The sequence below is a fragment of the Marmota marmota genome, unplaced genomic scaffold (genome assembly GCF_001458135.2).
Source record: "Marmota marmota marmota unplaced genomic scaffold, marMar, whole genome shotgun sequence".
Lineage (NCBI taxonomy): Eukaryota > Metazoa > Chordata > Mammalia > Rodentia > Sciuridae > Marmota > Marmota marmota.
In genome coordinates, this window is record NW_025999842.1 from 64,100,228 (window position 1) to 64,117,267 (window position 17,040).

The window sequence follows — 17,040 nt, forward strand, 5'->3', positions numbered from 1 at the left end:
TTGCTGAGGCTGGCTTTGAATTTGTAATCCTCCTGTCTCAGCCTCCCTAGCAGCTGGGTTTACAGGCGTGTGCCACCATGCCTGGCTAAAACAGAAATTTGATTATGGTAAAAATAGTGGTAGAAAGAAAAGTCAGTATAGAAAAATGTTTGAATACATGATTTTTTTTTCCCATTTAATCTTAGCAACACGCTTGTGAAATATTTATGTTTCACAGAGGAGGAAACTGTGGCTCAGAAAGATAAATAACTTGTCAAGGTCTCATCATGACTAAAAGTATAGAAACATAAGCCTAAATCCCCTGACAGCACACTCTTTATTTTGCCTACCATACTACATTTCTCCATCTGTGTCTTTGCTGGACATTCTCACCTTCTTCCTCAATTTCTTCCCTCCTCCCCTCAGGCGACTGAAGTCATGGTCAACCAGGGACCAGCTCACATGTCTTATGTGTGGTAAAACAAAATCAAGCCGGGCAAAATGGCACATGCTTGTAATCCCAGTGGCTCAGGAAGCTGAGGCAGGAGATGGTGAGTTCAAAGCCAGCCTCAGCAATTTAGCAAGGCCCTAAGCAACTTAGCAAGATACCGTCTCTAAATAAAGTATAAAAAAGTCTGGGGATGCGGCTCAGTGGTTGAGTGCCCCTGGGTTCAATCCCTGGTACCAAAAAAAATGCTAAAACAAAATCAAAATCAAGGAGCTGGGATGTTACTTGCTTTTTGTTTAATGGAGAAAAAAAGACACACATTAGAAATGATTTCTTCTTTTTATAATCAATTCCTTCAGGGAATTTTTGTTATAATTTTAGAAAATTTGCTCTTCTGAAGAACTTTGGGATGATAAATTATAAGTGCTGTTTTTATTTCATATATACAATATAAAAGGTCATAATTTTTTTTATAGCCATAAAATCTCCAGGTCTGCAAGTTCTATATGTGAAACCCCTGTTGACAAATTAAGCTAACAACCGAGAAACATTTTTTCAGCAGTTAACTTGTTTTAGAGCATTCACAGGGATGGAAATTGCTCTAGTTTCACAATGTGGAAATGTATAACTTAAATGACTGTGAAAACATTTTTTTTTTTTTTTTTTTTGCGGGGAGGAGAGGGCAGATATCGGAGATTGAACTCAGGGGCACTTGACCACTGAGCCACATCCCCAGCCCTATTTTGTATTTTATTCAGAAACAGGGTCTCACTGAGTTGTTCAGCACCTTGCTTTTGTTGTGATCCTCCTTCCTCAGCTTTCTGAGCCTCTGAGATTACAGGTGTGCCCCACCCTGCCTGGCTGAAAACAATCTTTTATAACTTGGAAAAAATATGCTTGAAAAAGTCCATTACCCCTGTACAATCATTCTAATTTTACTGCTAGGAACTAATACCTATCCTTGTTCAGAACTATCCTTTACCTCCTAAATTGTGTCACTAACGTGTCATTTATAGAGGAATAAAATATTTATTTCTTTGAATCTAAGTTGGACATCTGAAGTACCTGGTTAGTATTTCTGATTGGCATGTAGTCCTCATCTTCCTTCTCTTCAGAGCAGTGCCGGGTTTTCTTCTTGTGTTTTTTACTTGTGTGTGAGTGACTTGATTTTGAGTCTTCTGCCTGCTCATCTAGTATAAGATCATATTTTGCACTGCAACACTTAGTTAAGGGCAAATATGAGAAATGACAGATAAAAACACCAAAACATAAGAATCTGGTAGATATGGGAGGTTGGAAGGCCAAATGTAACTTTTTAGAGCAAACAGTGGGCCCCTCCAGGGAGCACAGCCCATTGGAGGGGGACCAGTGAGTGAGTCACTATGGATTAGGATGTCATAGCACAGCCCCTGGCGCCCTAAGTTAGAGGGGACACCCTGGCAGGGGCTACTTTCTACAGACCCAGAAATGGCATCTGTGGCTTTTAGGACTTAAAATGGCTCAGGCCTGCAGAGCTGCTAAGGAGTCTGTCTACTATACCACCGTGGATAAGTAGCACCGTCTCTTATCTGGCCTATACACAGGCACAGCCACCCTGGTATGGAATGGAAATACCATTTCAGGACAAGAGTTCTCCAGTGAATTCCAAATCAATGTGGTAGACTGCCAGCCTGTTCATGAAGCCACAACGAACCAAACAATAGTCCTTGTTGTGATCTGTGACGTTTGAGGGCAACAAACAATGGGACTTAAACCAAAACCTCTTCCTAAACTGCTAAAATAATACAAATGTTGGGGGATAAAAAGCAAAAGCAAATAGCACCTCAAAAGCATAGAGAATATGTCTAAAATAAACAGTTATTTTCTTTCATTATGTAATAAGGAGAAATGGAAAAAACTTTACAGTTTTTTAACAGTTAATTAGTAAGCAAAAAATATAAAGGGGGAAATAAAAAACAATGTCCACAAATGAAAATACAACTAGCAAAAGAAATAAGGAAACATGCTGGACACAGTGCCTGTAATCCTAGCAACTTAGAAAGCTGATGCAAGAAGATCTCAAGTTCAAGGTCAGCCTCAGCAAGTGAGACCTAATCTCAAAAATAAATAAAAGAAGGCATATAGTTCACTGATAAAGTGCCCCTGGGCTTAATCTCCAGTATCAAAGAGAGAGAGAGAGAGAGAAGAAAGAAGGAAATATATTTGTTAATAATGAAAAACTTAAAACTTAGAAAACAAGGTCCATCTTTAACTAGAAAAAAATTAAAAATTAAGATAGTATAAACCCAAATACCAGAAAAGCTATATATAAACCACCAGCAATTTGAGAGCTGAGGAGGAGAATAATAATTTCAAGGCCAATCTAGGCAACTTAATGAGACCCTGTCTTAAAATAATAAATAAAAAGGACTGGAGATGTACCTCAGTGGCCTAATGCCTCTGGGTTCAATCCCTACTATGCCCCACCCCAGCCCAGCCCCAAAAGAAAACAGGTACTCCCATGGTTGTTCTTTCAGACTGATGCTACAGAAGGAAATTCAGCAAAGTATATCAAACAGTTATCATGTTTAAATTCCAATAAGAATTGATAGAAATTAAAATAAGTTAAATGAACAAAGATATAGATAGCAGAATTATTTTTAATATTAGAGTAGGAAAATATTTAGTAATAAAGATAATTAAATACAGTATTTCATCATGATATATTCTAAAGAGAGTTGTTGACAAATGATAAATGCTCTAAAAAATGTGGAAAGATGTCTATGAAAACTAAAAGTAGAAAAAGCTTAAATCAAAAATTGAATATACCATACAGTGATTATAACTTTATATAACTTAATAAAAAGACTTCATAAAAAGGCTTGAAAGGAACAAAAAGAAAGAAAACACTATCACTGGCCAGGATGGTGCACACCTATAATCCCAATGAATCAGAGGCTGAGGCAGGATAGCAAATTTGAGGCCAGCCTAGGCAACTCAGGGAAACCCACAGCAACTTAGCAAGACCCTGTCTCAAATAACCAAAATAAAAAGGGCTGGGGATGTATCTCAGTGGTAAAGTATTCCTGGGTTCAATCCTCAGTACCAAAAAAAAAAAAAAGATAAAAATCATTATTTTTCTAGGAGATAGAACTGAGTGAATATTTCCTAAAGTTCACATAAATACATTATTAAAATTTTAATAATGGGGCCATGGTATAGTAGGATGAACCTGCCCAGTATGATGAAGCCCTGAATTCAATCCATAGGGAAGGAAGGAAGGAAGGATGGAAGAAAAGAAAGAAGGAAAATTAATATGTCTTAGAATAGAGAAAAGATAAAATTGTTACAACTTCTTCTAAAAGTAATCTCAACTTCTAAATTAGATTTTCAGGCAGGCTGACATGGGCTACAATAACAGTTTTCAAAAGAAAGCTTATGAGGAAGCCAAAAATACAGGAACTATTGTAGTTGCATGTGGAACTGGAGTAAACAGACACACTTCCTTCAGGACAAGTCTCATGTCTGTTTTCACAAAGCCACAGCTCATGGCTTTCCTCAAGGATGTCTCTTGTCTATATAATACCAAATAGGAACACTATGCCTTCTAGCTTTCCTCCAGATGGCTAAAAATGCTCGTCAGCCCATATTAGCCTTATCACTCCATTATCTCAAACTTTTTTTCTCCTGTATACTATGGCACCCAGAGTGCCTTCTGGATCTTCTCTCAGATACAAATCCAACAGCCCTTGTGTGCCCAGTACATGGGGCTCCCTCTGTCAAAGATGTTTTGCAGCAGTGTTCTTCAAACCGAAGGTCGTAATCCAACAATGGGGCTAAAATCCATAGGTTATGATCAGCATTGTTAGACATACCATAGAACAGAACATGGAGTATAATGGTGACTAATAAAAATACTATTTTATGGCAGGCACAGAGGCATATACCTGTAATCCCAGTGTCTCAGGAGGCTGAGGCAGGAGGATTCCAAGTTTGAGGCCAGTCTGGACAACTTAGTGAGACCATGTCTCCAAATAAAACGAGGTGGAGAATGTAGCTCAGTGGTATAGTACTTCCTAGCATAGATGAGGCCCTGGGTTCAATCCCCAGTATCTTTCTTAAAAAATACACATACAAAAGGTATAATGTTTCTTAAATGACGGACCAAAATTAAATAAAGAAGTTGACTGACTCGGCGGCTATCCTCTGCCCTATATTCAAGTTATAGTTTGAATGTTACTTGACAGAATTCCTTCATATCCCACAAATGTACTTTTTTAAAAAAAATACTTTTTAGTTGTCAATGGACCTTTATTTTATTTGTTTATATGCAGTGCTGAGAATCAAACCCAGTGCCTCACACATGCTAGGCAAGTGCTCTACCACTGAGCCACAACCCCAGCCCCACACAAATGTACTTTTTAACAAAAAAATGTTATCTTGCTATGTTGGCTAGGCTGGTCTTCAACGCAGAAGCTCAACTGATCCTCCTGCCTTACTCAAACTTCTGAGTAGCTAAAATACAGGCACGTGCCACTATGTCTAGCCCATGAATTTACTTCTTTGCAATGCTCCAGCCTATTAATGGTAGTTATTTTATGTTAGTATCCCACCTGCCACACTCCAAAATAAAATGCAAGTTCCATGTGGTTAGAGACAGAACTTTTCACTGCCAAACTGGGTATTTAACAGTTTCTAATTAAATAATTGTTGATTACCCATTATACCACTAAGAGACTTGTTCTGTCTCTTCCTCACTATCTTCCACTTAACTACTAAAACCAACACTTTAAAATCTTTTGTATAAAATACAAATTTGTGAATCTACTGACTTGTTTTCTCTAATTTCTTCCCTAAGATCTAAACTTTTCTAATATTTTTAGTCTTTTTAATTAATAATCTACATTTATAATTTCTCTTTCTCTCAAGATCCAGAACATACATCTCCATCATGCCTTTTAACTGACTTCAGACAACTTATCTGTACATATATTCAGATGTCCTCTGAATCCCCTTCCCTTGCCATAAGTAACAAATCACTTAATACATGAAAGGAATGTAAGAGAGTCTGTGTTGTGTGTATGTAGCTTACATACTATAAACATGTTCTCTCTGCTGTTCTACCTGAGAAAATAAATGCCTCGCTAAAACGAAAACTAGTAACTACCAAGAAGATAAAGATTATCTATTAGGTTAGATTCATGAATATCCTCTTTCCTGTACAATATTCTGTCAATTATTTGACAATGGATATCAGGACATGTCTGTCTTCTACATCAACTTCAGAAGACTAGAAGCTGTACTGTTCAATACTAGAAATATGCAATCATATGATTAAAATTTTAAAAAATTTAAAATTCAGCTCCTTAGTCCATCTTATAAGCTCACTAGCCACATGTGGTTAGTTGTTAAACTGGACAACAGAGTTATAGTACATTTTTATAAAAGTAGAAAGTTCCTTTTTGGTACTGAGGATTGAATCCAGGGATGCTTTACCCCTGAGCTACATCCCCAGCTCTTTTTATATTTTTACTTACAGATGGGGTCTTGCTAAGCTGCTTAGGGCCTTGCTAAATTGCTGAGGCTAGCTTTGAACTTGTGATCCTCCTGCCTTAGCCTCCTGAGTCATTAGGATTATGGGCATGCACCACTGTATCTGGCTAGAAAGTTCTATGGAATAGTACTGGATTAGAGATTAACTTTCAAATATGCCTAGTTTCCTTTCTTAACTCAGAAATCTATTCTCTTGATTTCTTTCTTTTTTTTTTTTTTTTGGTACCAGGCATTGAACCTAGGGGTGCATAACCACTGAGCAATATCCCTAGCCCTTTTTATTTTTTATTTTGCTTAGTTGCTTAGGGCATTACAAAGCTGTCAAGGCTGGCTTTGAACTTGTGATCCTCCTGCCTCAGCCTCCTCAGCTGCTGGGATTACAGATGTGTGCCACCACATCCAGCTAAAACAATCTTAAATTTTAAACATTTTTAATGCTATGCATTCCTTCTTTTCAGCCTCCACGAGGAAAAAGAAACCTCCCTCTGCTTTATACTCTATAACTGTACTTCCTTTTGTTTGCCCTCCACATTCCCCTTCTTCTAGCTACAGTTACTAGTAGGTAGCCTAAACATAGCTTAAGAGATTTGGTAGATAAATCTCAAGTGTATTTATTTCATCGATTTCTCTTATGACTTTGACTTTCAGTCAGATGTCCTCTAATGTGGCTCTTTTGGGGCCAAATCTCAGCTTGTTGGTCTGTTTGCCTGTGAAAGCTTCTGATGTTGATTTTGTCAGCATTCTTCAGAATTTACCTGGCACTAATATCTCACAATGCTTTATGCACTGCATAGACAACCAACAATATTTTAAAACATAAATATATAAAGGTCAACCTGATATTCATCTCTCCTTAAAAATACTTGGAAAAGAAATGTCTACATAGCATAGGAAAAAAGAATCCCTGAAACACCAACAGAAAGAAGGAAACAAAGACACCATTTACCAGAAACAATCACCAAAGAAATAACCTTTGCAATGTGTGGAGTGATAGATTTATAATGGAAAAAATCAGTGAACAAATTAAATGACATAATATGAACAGTATGTTTCATTGCTTTTTACTTGTCTCAACCTAAAACTTGGAAGAATTTGAATTAAGTAGTAACTTAGTAGATTTCTTTTCAATTCTATAAACATCAACTCTTGCATTCAACAGCAGCTCAATAAATATTTGTTATTAAAATAAAATGTAGCATGCAGTAAAAAGCAACCTAATCTCTTAACAAAGAACTATAGGATTTTCTTACCTAGGTAAGGAAGTTAAGCATAAGAGAATGATTAGCACAAAGGATTTAGCTTAGCAATAATAAATTTCTAATTATGAGGAATTTAAAAAATTGCAATTATATACAGAAAATTAACACCTGACCCTGAAGATCATTTGGGAATATGATAAATAGGAAAAGACTTAGGTTACTAAGATTCCTTTTGAACTTAACTTTATAATAGAATTAATTTAAAAAGACTAGAATGAAAACACAAAGTATATGTAAGGTACTGAAAAAAAATAATAATAAGAGGTTGGGGTTGTGACTCAGTGGTAGAGTGCTTGCCTAGCATGTGTGAGGCACTGGGTTCGAACCTCAGCAGCACATAAATAAATCAAATAAAGGTATTGTGTCCATCTACAACTAAAAAATGTATTTAAAAAAAATTTTTAAAAAGATAACAATAAGTTACTTTTTTACAAATCATTTAGATTCAAGAAACTTGCCTTTATGACATTTTATAGCTCATCACATAGTACACGTAATGGGTGATCAATGCACATTGATTAATTGATTCTTATTAAGGATACTCCTGTTTGGGTTTTACTTTATCTTTCAGGACCAAATTCGAAGGTTTATCCTGTTCCTTTTCATATTCTTTGAAATCACTCTTGGTGTATTTCCCACCTATTTATTAAGAGAAAAAAAAAAAAGGAGTTTAGTAAGAAAAGTCACATAACTAATCAAGAACAATAGTTATTTTATAAAATATATACTTTAAGAGCTATTTTATAAATGGTATTCTATTAGTAAACAGAAAAAGGGTAAGAAAAGAACAAAAGAAATCACAGAAATTTAATCTCCATTATTATTTTAACTGATATAAGATTTTGCTAGATAGCCGTATACTGCCACCTAATGACATATGTGAATATTACATCAAACTTTCAAATAAGACACATACAGTGCAATGTTTAAGTAGATCCAATAAACCCAGGAAAACATAAGTCCAAGGGAAAACTGAAGATCTGGAGCTTGAGTTTGAAAACTGAATGACTTATTAGTTTGGAATAAGATGTTAAAGACAACTGACTTGTTTCCAAACAGAGCACCAGACAGGTAGGAGATAACAGAATGTGCACAGAAGTTCACTAAAGAGATGTGAAAGAGGGTTGGCGACAGCACAGTAGAGAACCATTGCCCCTTTGAATTCTCACCTATAGGCACCTTTATTCCTCCCAACTGCCAGAAATGAAATCAATAATCTCTTCAGGATAATAAGACTATTGTTAACATCCAACTACTCTCCAGTCTAGTCTCCTACCAAATGAGGATTCAGATTCCATCCATGTCCCAGACCTGCTAACTGGCCTACCTTTTCTATCCCTTCAGCTACCATGAGGAAGTGCTTCTTATGGGAAGGCTTCCTATAGCAGAGCCCTGGATTGCAAGGACAAGAAAGGAAAACTAGAAGTATACTGAGAGATGTCTTGATTATGAATATTGCATATCTTGATTGTCAGGGTTTTAAGGAAGGGGAAAACAGGAATGAAAAAAGAGGATAAAAGCTGGGCACAAGGGTGCACGAATATAATCCCAGCTACTCAGAGGCTAAGGCATGAGGATCACAATTTCAAGGCTACCCTGGGCAACATAGCAAAACTCCTCAAAAGAAAAAAAAAGTGGTGGTGGGAGAGGGCTAGATTCCGGAGACTCTGAAAATAAAAATGGTCAGCAAACAATGTTTCCTATAATGTGAAATAGACTTGTAAGAGTTAAAATAACTGGAAACAGTAACAAACAGGTAGCATTTTGTGGGGTGGGTACCAGGGATTGAACTCAGGGGCACTGGACCACTGAGCCACATCCTCAGCCCTGTTTTGTATTTTATTTAGAGACAGGGTCTCACTAAGTTGTTTTGCATCTTGCTATTGCTGAGGCTGGCTTTGAACTCGCAATCCTCCTGTCTCAGCCTCCTGGGGCCGCTGGGATTATAGGCGTCCGCCACCACACCCAGCAACAGGTAGTATTTTATCCCTGAAAAATGATTTGCCATGTGTCTGTTATTAGGAGTTTCAGTATGGATGCAGCAGTTATGTTATATAGAAAGGGTAACAGATTAAAGCGAGAGATTTTAAATTCAAATCTTGGCTCTAGTGGGAGTAAGACATTTCACTTCTCTGCCAACTCATTCTCTTCATTTATAAACTAAAAATAATATCAACATTTCACATTGCTAGTTAAAACACTAAATAAGACTGTGGGAATGTATTTAGCACTGTGAAGAATATACATTCAATTTTTAAAATGTGAGTCAATTACATGTATATTCAAAATTATCTCAGAATTAAGAGACTAACAATAAACTACGTTTATGATGGCGTCTGTGAACCCAAAGCATCTCTCTCCCATATGCTGCATTTTATTTTAGAAAACAGCATGAATAAATTCATGTAAAAATGATCTTGTAAATAAACCATGCTGAAACAACTTAGGAAAGTAGGATCATGTCTTCAACGTGTCAATGGGTTGGGAAGAAAACAAGACTGAGAGAAAAAAAATCCAAACTAGACTTAAGGTCTCCAAATCATCATAGTATATGACTCTGGGTAAATTATGTCACAAGATTATGCCTTAAGTTTCTTATCAATAATGTAAAATTATAGTTAATATATTTGAAACAAATGATAAAATTAAATTAGCTCTGTGGAAAAAAAGCCCTACATAAAATGCCACTTGGCAGTACTACTGGAACAGAACCACATCACTTCAGGCCAGCAACTCATCACTACTACTGCTTTTTTTTAGTTGTAGATGGACACAATACCTTTATTTTATTATTTATTTTTTTAAATGTGGTGCTGAGGATTGAACCCAGCACCTTACATGTACTGGGCAAGCATTCTACCAATAAGCTACAACCCCACTAAGCTTACCACTAAATATACTTATGTGATGTATTGTTCGTAAAGCTGTAACATGTGAAAAAAACATTTTGGTACTTCATCATAGTTTTCACAAGTCACTCAGAAGCATTCATGGGAGGAAACAAGTAGTACACAGGGCCCCAGCCCCAGTCACTCTCTCCTACCACAGGGATCTTGGCTTCCACTAGGCTTTCTTTGCCTTCTCCAGTCCCTAACAATTTCTCCCTTCTCTGAACCCCCATACGGTAACACAATCTACTAAACAATTTAGCACTTCACTACCAAACAGTGTTCTCAATTTCTTTCTAGTAAAAAAGACTTCATTAAAATCATGGGAAATGAATTGGGCATGATGGCATATACCTGTAATTCTAGCTACTTGGGAAGCTGAAGCAAGAGGATCCCAAGTTCTAGGCCAGCAACTTAGTAAAACTGTCTCAAAACTAAAGTTAAAAAGAAAGAAATGGTTGGGCATGGTGGCACATGCCTGTAATCCCAGCAGCTTGGGAGGTTGAGGCAGGAGGATCGTGAGTTCAAAGCCAGCCTCAGCAACTTAGCAAAGCCCTCAGCAACTCAGACCCTGTCTCAAAATAAAAAAATAGCTGGGTGTGGTGGTGCACACCTATAATCCCAGAGGCTCAGGAGGATCCTGAGTTCAAATCCAGCCTCAGCAACTTAGCAAGGCCCCAACTAAGTGAGACCCTGTCTCTAAATAAAATATAAAAAAGGACTGGGGACATGGCTTGGTGTTTAAGGTGCCCCTGAGTTCAATTCCTGGTACCAAAAAATTAAAAATAAAAACAAGCTAGAGATGTGGCTCACTGGTTAACTGCCCCTGGGTTCAATTCCCAGTACCAAAAATATATAACATAAAGTTAAAAATTAAAAAAGTGCATGTTCTTTCAGCATCCAATAGACCCAACCTTTAGTTTGGCATGCCACTACCAGGAATTTATTTGATATGCATATGCATATGTGGGACATGTCATATATATAGGAATAGCAAATAGTACTGTAGTACAGAGAAGAGTAAAAAGTTAGAAACACTGAATGTCCATTAATAGACCTGATTAAAAAAACTGTGATACCTACATTCTATAGAAGACTGAGCAGTCTGGGGCTGGGGATACTTGCCTTGCTGAACAAGGCCCTGGGTTCAATCACCAGCACCACAAAAAAAAAAAAAAAAAGACTGAGCAGTCACTGAAAAGAATAAACTTGCATTTTAGGCAGGTGCAGTGTTGCACACCTATAATCCCAACTCTCAGGAGATTGAGGCAGGAGGATCACAAATTCAAAGTCAGCCTCAGCAAGTTAGTGAGACCCTCAACAAGTTAGTAAAAGCCCGTCTCAAAGACTGGGGATGTAGCTCAGAAGTAAAGTGCCACTGGGTTTAAATTCTAGTACCCCAAAACAAAAACAAAAACAAAAAAAAGGTAAGAGTGGTTATTTCTGGGAAGAGAAACTAGGTAGATAAGAAACAGGAGTGGAAGAGATTTTTTTTGTCTTATACCTTTTCATGAATCTTCTCAATTTTTTACCATGACCACTAAAACACACTTAAGAAAACTTTTAAAAAAGAGTTTTGTATCTAAAAGACCCAAACAACCTTAAAATCAGAGTCACTTTAGAAACAAATCAAATCTATAGTCAGATACTACTAAACATCTTCCAGAATGGATATAATTTAAAAGACTGACCATATTAAATGTAATACAGTTAAACACAGAAAATGCAGATCTTTTTCATTAGTTTCAAATACATACAGCTTAGATTCTAGATAGCAGATGGGTAAAATCATGAATGGCAGGCGTTTATGTCAATTGACATTTCTCCTAATTAACAGTATCAAGTAAAAGGCTACATATGGAAGCATGCAAAACATGCAGAACAGAAAAAAAGAAGTTAAATCAATATACCTTTTCCTTTCCATTTAACCTTTGCAACAGACTGGCTAAAATCCACGTGTATTCTTCTGTCATCAATAAGTACATTATCCATTTTGAAGAATGCTTTCTCACAATCTTCTTCCTATTGTAATTATTTTAAAAAGCATAAGTTTTTACAGAAAAGATTTCTGTAATAAGAACAAATTCTGAAAATACATAAAATTTATTGTTATTGAAATTGATATTTGAAAAATTCTTATACCAGATGTTGTATTTATCTATTGTATGCACCTATTATTTATCTCAACTAACTCTAGTAACAACCCAAGAGGTACTAAGAGAATTTTAGAGAGGTACTGAAGCTGCTAAAGATTACACAAGGGTCAAAGCCAAGAGTTTTAATCAAGATCTGATTGACATATAGATATCCTTGCCTATACAATTCCATACTCCTTTTCACTTAAAACTCCAAAATACTGTATCCTGAAAAGTGCAAGCGTTTTTTTGTTTGTTTGTTTGATAAAAATTCGGTATTAAAAGTAATTGGGTAGCAATATCTGACCTAATGAGGTTATGGCCTTTTTTGATTCTTAGTATGAATATTCATTTGCTTCATTGCAGAAATATTTTTGTGATACATTACAGAATGCTGGCCCAGAGGAGTATTACATAAGCCACAGATGTAATGTGTATTTGACTATATCCACACACACAGTGTACCTTTCAAATCTAAAAAATTTCTAAATTTAGAAGCATAGCCAGTGCTTTTGAAGTCAGTGCAATGGCACACATCGACAATTCCAGAGACTTGGGAGGCTCAGACAAGAGGATTACATGTTCAAGGCCAATACGGGCAACATGCCTCAAAATAATAAAAAGGGCTAGGGATGTATCTCAGTGGTAGAGCGCTTGACTAGCATGAGCAGGACCTGGGTTCACTCCCTCCACCACAAAACAAACATCTAGACATGGTAGGCAATCAATATTACTGCTGATTAATCTGATTAATTAAGTATGGGCAGTGATAATTTACACTGTGTCATTTTCCCAAAGAGAAAGTTTCTCAGATCATTTTTTTCAAAAGGATAGCATTTGAAAATAGTCAACAGACTTACATCTAAAAAACAGTTAAGAATTTCTTCAGGTATGAGGGTGTAAGAACGTGTGCTTAGCTTGGGCCAGGCCCTAAGTTCAGTCCTCCAGCCTTCACTGGGCTGATCTCCCTGTGGAATGGAAGAAAGGCACAGTAGTGCCTTTCAACAACAACAACAACAAAAGAGGAATGTCTTCAAAATTGAGAAACTGATTGAAAAATGCATTTAGAAATGTAAAAGACAAAATAGCCAAGAAAATCTTCAAGAATAAAGTTGGAGAACCCACACTACAAGATATCAAAAAACTATAGTGATTAAAAAATGTAACAGTGATATAAGAATAAACAAATTGGGCTGGGGATGTAGCTCAGTGGTAGACCACTGGCTTAGCACGCATGAGACCCTAGGTTCAACCCCCAGAACCACACACTGCCAACAACAATAAAAGAATAGACAAACTGATCTGTGCAACAGTACAGCATCCAGAAACAGACATTGCACATAAATAGAGAGCTGATTTATGATAAAGGTGGCCCTCCAGAGCTATGGGAACAGAACAATCTTTTTAATAAGTGGTGGTAAGTCACTTGCCTATCCCATCTAAGAAAAACAAACCTTAAATGTAATACACAATAATCAAATTACATATCCAATGGGAAACAGTTTACAACAAAGCTGCTAAAAAATATAATAGGAAAATATCTTCATGACTTTGGAGAAGGCAAAGATTTTTTTAAGCAGATTCAGAAAAAAAATATTGACAAATTTAACTATTAAAATTAGAAATTTCTGTTTATCAAAAGACACTATTAAAAAATGGGAAAAGGGGGCTAAGGATGCAGCTCAGTGGTAAAGCACTTGCCTAGCATGCACAAGGCTCTAGGTTTTAACCCTAGCACTATCAAAAAAAAAAAAAAAAAAGAAAGAAAGAAAGAAAAAAGAAAATTCATAGAAGATAACTGCATAAAACATGCCCCCCACCCCTGCAAAAAAGAGCTTGCACCCAGAAAATATAAAGAATTCTTAGAAACCAGTAAGTGAAATACACAATCAAAAAGTGGGCAAGTCTTGAACAGGTACTTCATTTTAAAAGTACATTTAAATGATAATAAATTTTTGAAAAAGTGACTCAATGAGGGAAATGTAAAGTAAAGCACAATAAGATACTACTAAAGATCTTCCAGAATGGATATAACTTAAAAGACTGACCATATTAAGAGTTGGTCAAGACATGGAACAACATGGAGTACCAAACACTACTACTGGAAGTGAAAATCAGTATGACCACCTTGGAAAATTAATTGGAATTGTCTGCTAATGCTGCATCTACTGTAGGACCCAGCAATTCACAACTAGATATACATTCTGCAGAAATACATACATACCACAACATCAGAAGGTTTCTTTACAGAAATGATTAGAAAATTTAAAAATAAATAAAAGACACAGTAGATCAAACAAAACAACAAAACTTTTTTATTTTTAGGTATTAGGAATTGATAGCACTTAACCACTGAGCCACACCCCTAGCCCTTTTAATTTTAGTTTTGGATAGATGCAGTACTTTTATTTATTTATTTTTATGTGGTGCTGAGGATCGAACCCAGTGCCTCACACGTGCTAGGCGAGCACTCTACCACTGAGCCACAACCCCAGCTTTCCTCCAGCATTTAAAAAAAAAAAAAAAAAAAAAATCATTCATTCTTTCATTCATTTATTGGTACCAGAGATGGAAGCCAGGGGTACTTTACCACTGAGCCACATGCCCAACCCCCCCTTTTTTATTATTATTTTGAGACAGAGTCTTGCTAAGTTGCTTAGGGCTTTGCTAAGTTGCTAAGGCTGGCCTTGAACTTGCAATTCACTTGCCTGAGCATCTGGTATTATCCAGTCTGGTATTACACACATGTATCACCAAGCTTGGAACAAAATTTACTTTCTCATAGTATCGCACATTGTAGTCAAAAATTGGAAAGGACCTAAATGTCAATTAACAGCAGAATGGAGATCTAAATCATTTTATATGTACACAATAAAATACTATGTCAAAAAAAATTAACTTTAAAAAGTTAACTTTAAAAACCACATACAGTAACACATATAATCTTATAATACTAGCAGAAGAAGCAAGACATGACAGCGCATGCCTGTAATCCCACCAACTCAAGAGGATGAGGCAGGAGTATCCCATGTTTGAGGCCAGTCTCAGCACTTAGCGAGAATGTCTCAAAATAAAAAATAAAAATGACTGGGTATGTATGTAGCTCAGTGTATAAGGCCTTCAGTTCATTAAATCCCCAGTACCTAAATAAATACTAACAAAAAGAATCAAGATGCAAATGAACACATTGTGTTCCCATTTATATCAAGGTTAAAATTAGACAAAACTGGGCTGGGATTGTAGCTCAGTGGCAGAGCTCTTCCTCACACACTGGGTTTGATTCTCGGCACCCATAAAAATAAATAAAATAAAGGTATTGTGTCCCTCTATAACTAAAAAAAAATTAAGACAAAACTAATCTATGAGCTGGGCATGGTGGTGCACGCCTATAATCAAGCATCTTGGGAAACTGAGGCAAGAGGATCTCAAGTATGAGGTCAGCCTCAGCAATTTAGCAAGATGCTGCCCCAAAATAAAAAGAAAATAAAAAGGGCTAGGGATATAGCTTAGTAGTGGAGTGCCCCTGAGTTCAATCCCCAGTACAAAAATAAAAAAACGAAACATATTCATAAAATAAACACCAAACCTAATATATCTCATTTATGCATACCTTTTCAAATTCAATAAAAGCATAGCAGAGGGACTCTCCTGTCTTCCAATCCCGAATAACTTCACAACTGAAAGAAAGTTTTAAAAAGTGACTTTGTTTTTAAAAAAGGAAAGTATTCACTCATACTCTTCGGAACTAAATAACATAATAAGCCAGTTATTAAAAGGCAAAGTTAAGCCGGGTGCTGTCCTGAACCCCCGTAATTCCAGTGACTCAGGAGGCTGAGGTAGGAGGATCAGAAGTTTTAGGTCATTCTAGGTAACTCAACTCTATCCCAAAATAAAAAATAAAAAGGGCTGAGAGGTAGCTAAGTGAGGGAGTGCCCCTGTTTCAATCCCTAGTACTGAAAAAAAAAAGGCCAAATTAAACTCACCATATTTCTTAAATAACAAGTCTTCTTTTTTTTAAAAAAATACTTTACTAACCCAGTAGACTCTAAATGACCTAGATAGGCCTACAGTCCTTAAATTCCCTAAGCACTAAGGAAATAAAACAAAAATATTTAATTTTCCTTTAACAAAAATAAACTCCTATAAAGTTTTTAAATCACAAAGATGAATTACAACATACACATATAAATGTTTAAGCAAGTCTACACTTAGGAATTTTAATATCAAGGTAAAATTTAATACCGTGAGTATAGCTTTTACATGGAAATAATCTATTGTACAATAAACAAGCAAAATGGCCAATAAGCTGAAATTGACTTGTTTATTTCTCCATGTACCATAGTCTTACTTCAAAAATAGTAAAATAATACATTTTAATCAATTATAAAATAATCATCTTTCTCACAGAAATACTGCCTTCATAGACTTTTGCATTAGTAATGCAAGGAAAATAAACCAAAAGAAAAAAAATTGAAAAATTTAAGTTTGAAACAGATTGCTGGTAATTTTAGGAGTAAAATGAGATAAGTATTTTAAATATTAAAGAGGACTGTTGAAAATTTATAAAAATAGACCTAAATTATCCCACTTATTTCCTGTTTTAAAGTGAAAATTTTTGCGCAGCGAGTAGAAACATCACTCAAATATTTTTCTTTATATATTCTTTTCTTTCTTACTGTTCATTCACTTGTAAAAATTCACCAGCATAAAATTCAACCAAAGTTCACAGACTCACCCAAAATATGTCATTAGAAAACCATCAATACCTATATTTTTCCAAATTTCTCTTTTATTAATTG

General features: G+C 35.9%; 1 protein-coding gene across 1 annotated transcript in view; it reads right to left on the bottom strand.

The window, feature by feature from the left end:
• Ppil4 (peptidylprolyl isomerase like 4) overlaps positions 1 to 17,040 on the bottom strand; it is a 34,942-nt gene that overhangs the window by 5,819 nt on the left and 12,083 nt on the right. The window contains exons 9-12 of the mRNA XM_015502112.2: positions 15,852 to 15,918; positions 12,017 to 12,128; positions 7,761 to 7,857; positions 1,493 to 1,640 (exon numbers count right to left, since the gene is read on the bottom strand). Coding sequence (XP_015357598.1) covers positions 1,493 to 1,640; positions 7,761 to 7,857; positions 12,017 to 12,128; positions 15,852 to 15,918 — 424 coding nt within the window. The remainder of the gene's footprint in view (positions 1 to 1,492; positions 1,641 to 7,760; positions 7,858 to 12,016; positions 12,129 to 15,851; positions 15,919 to 17,040) is intronic.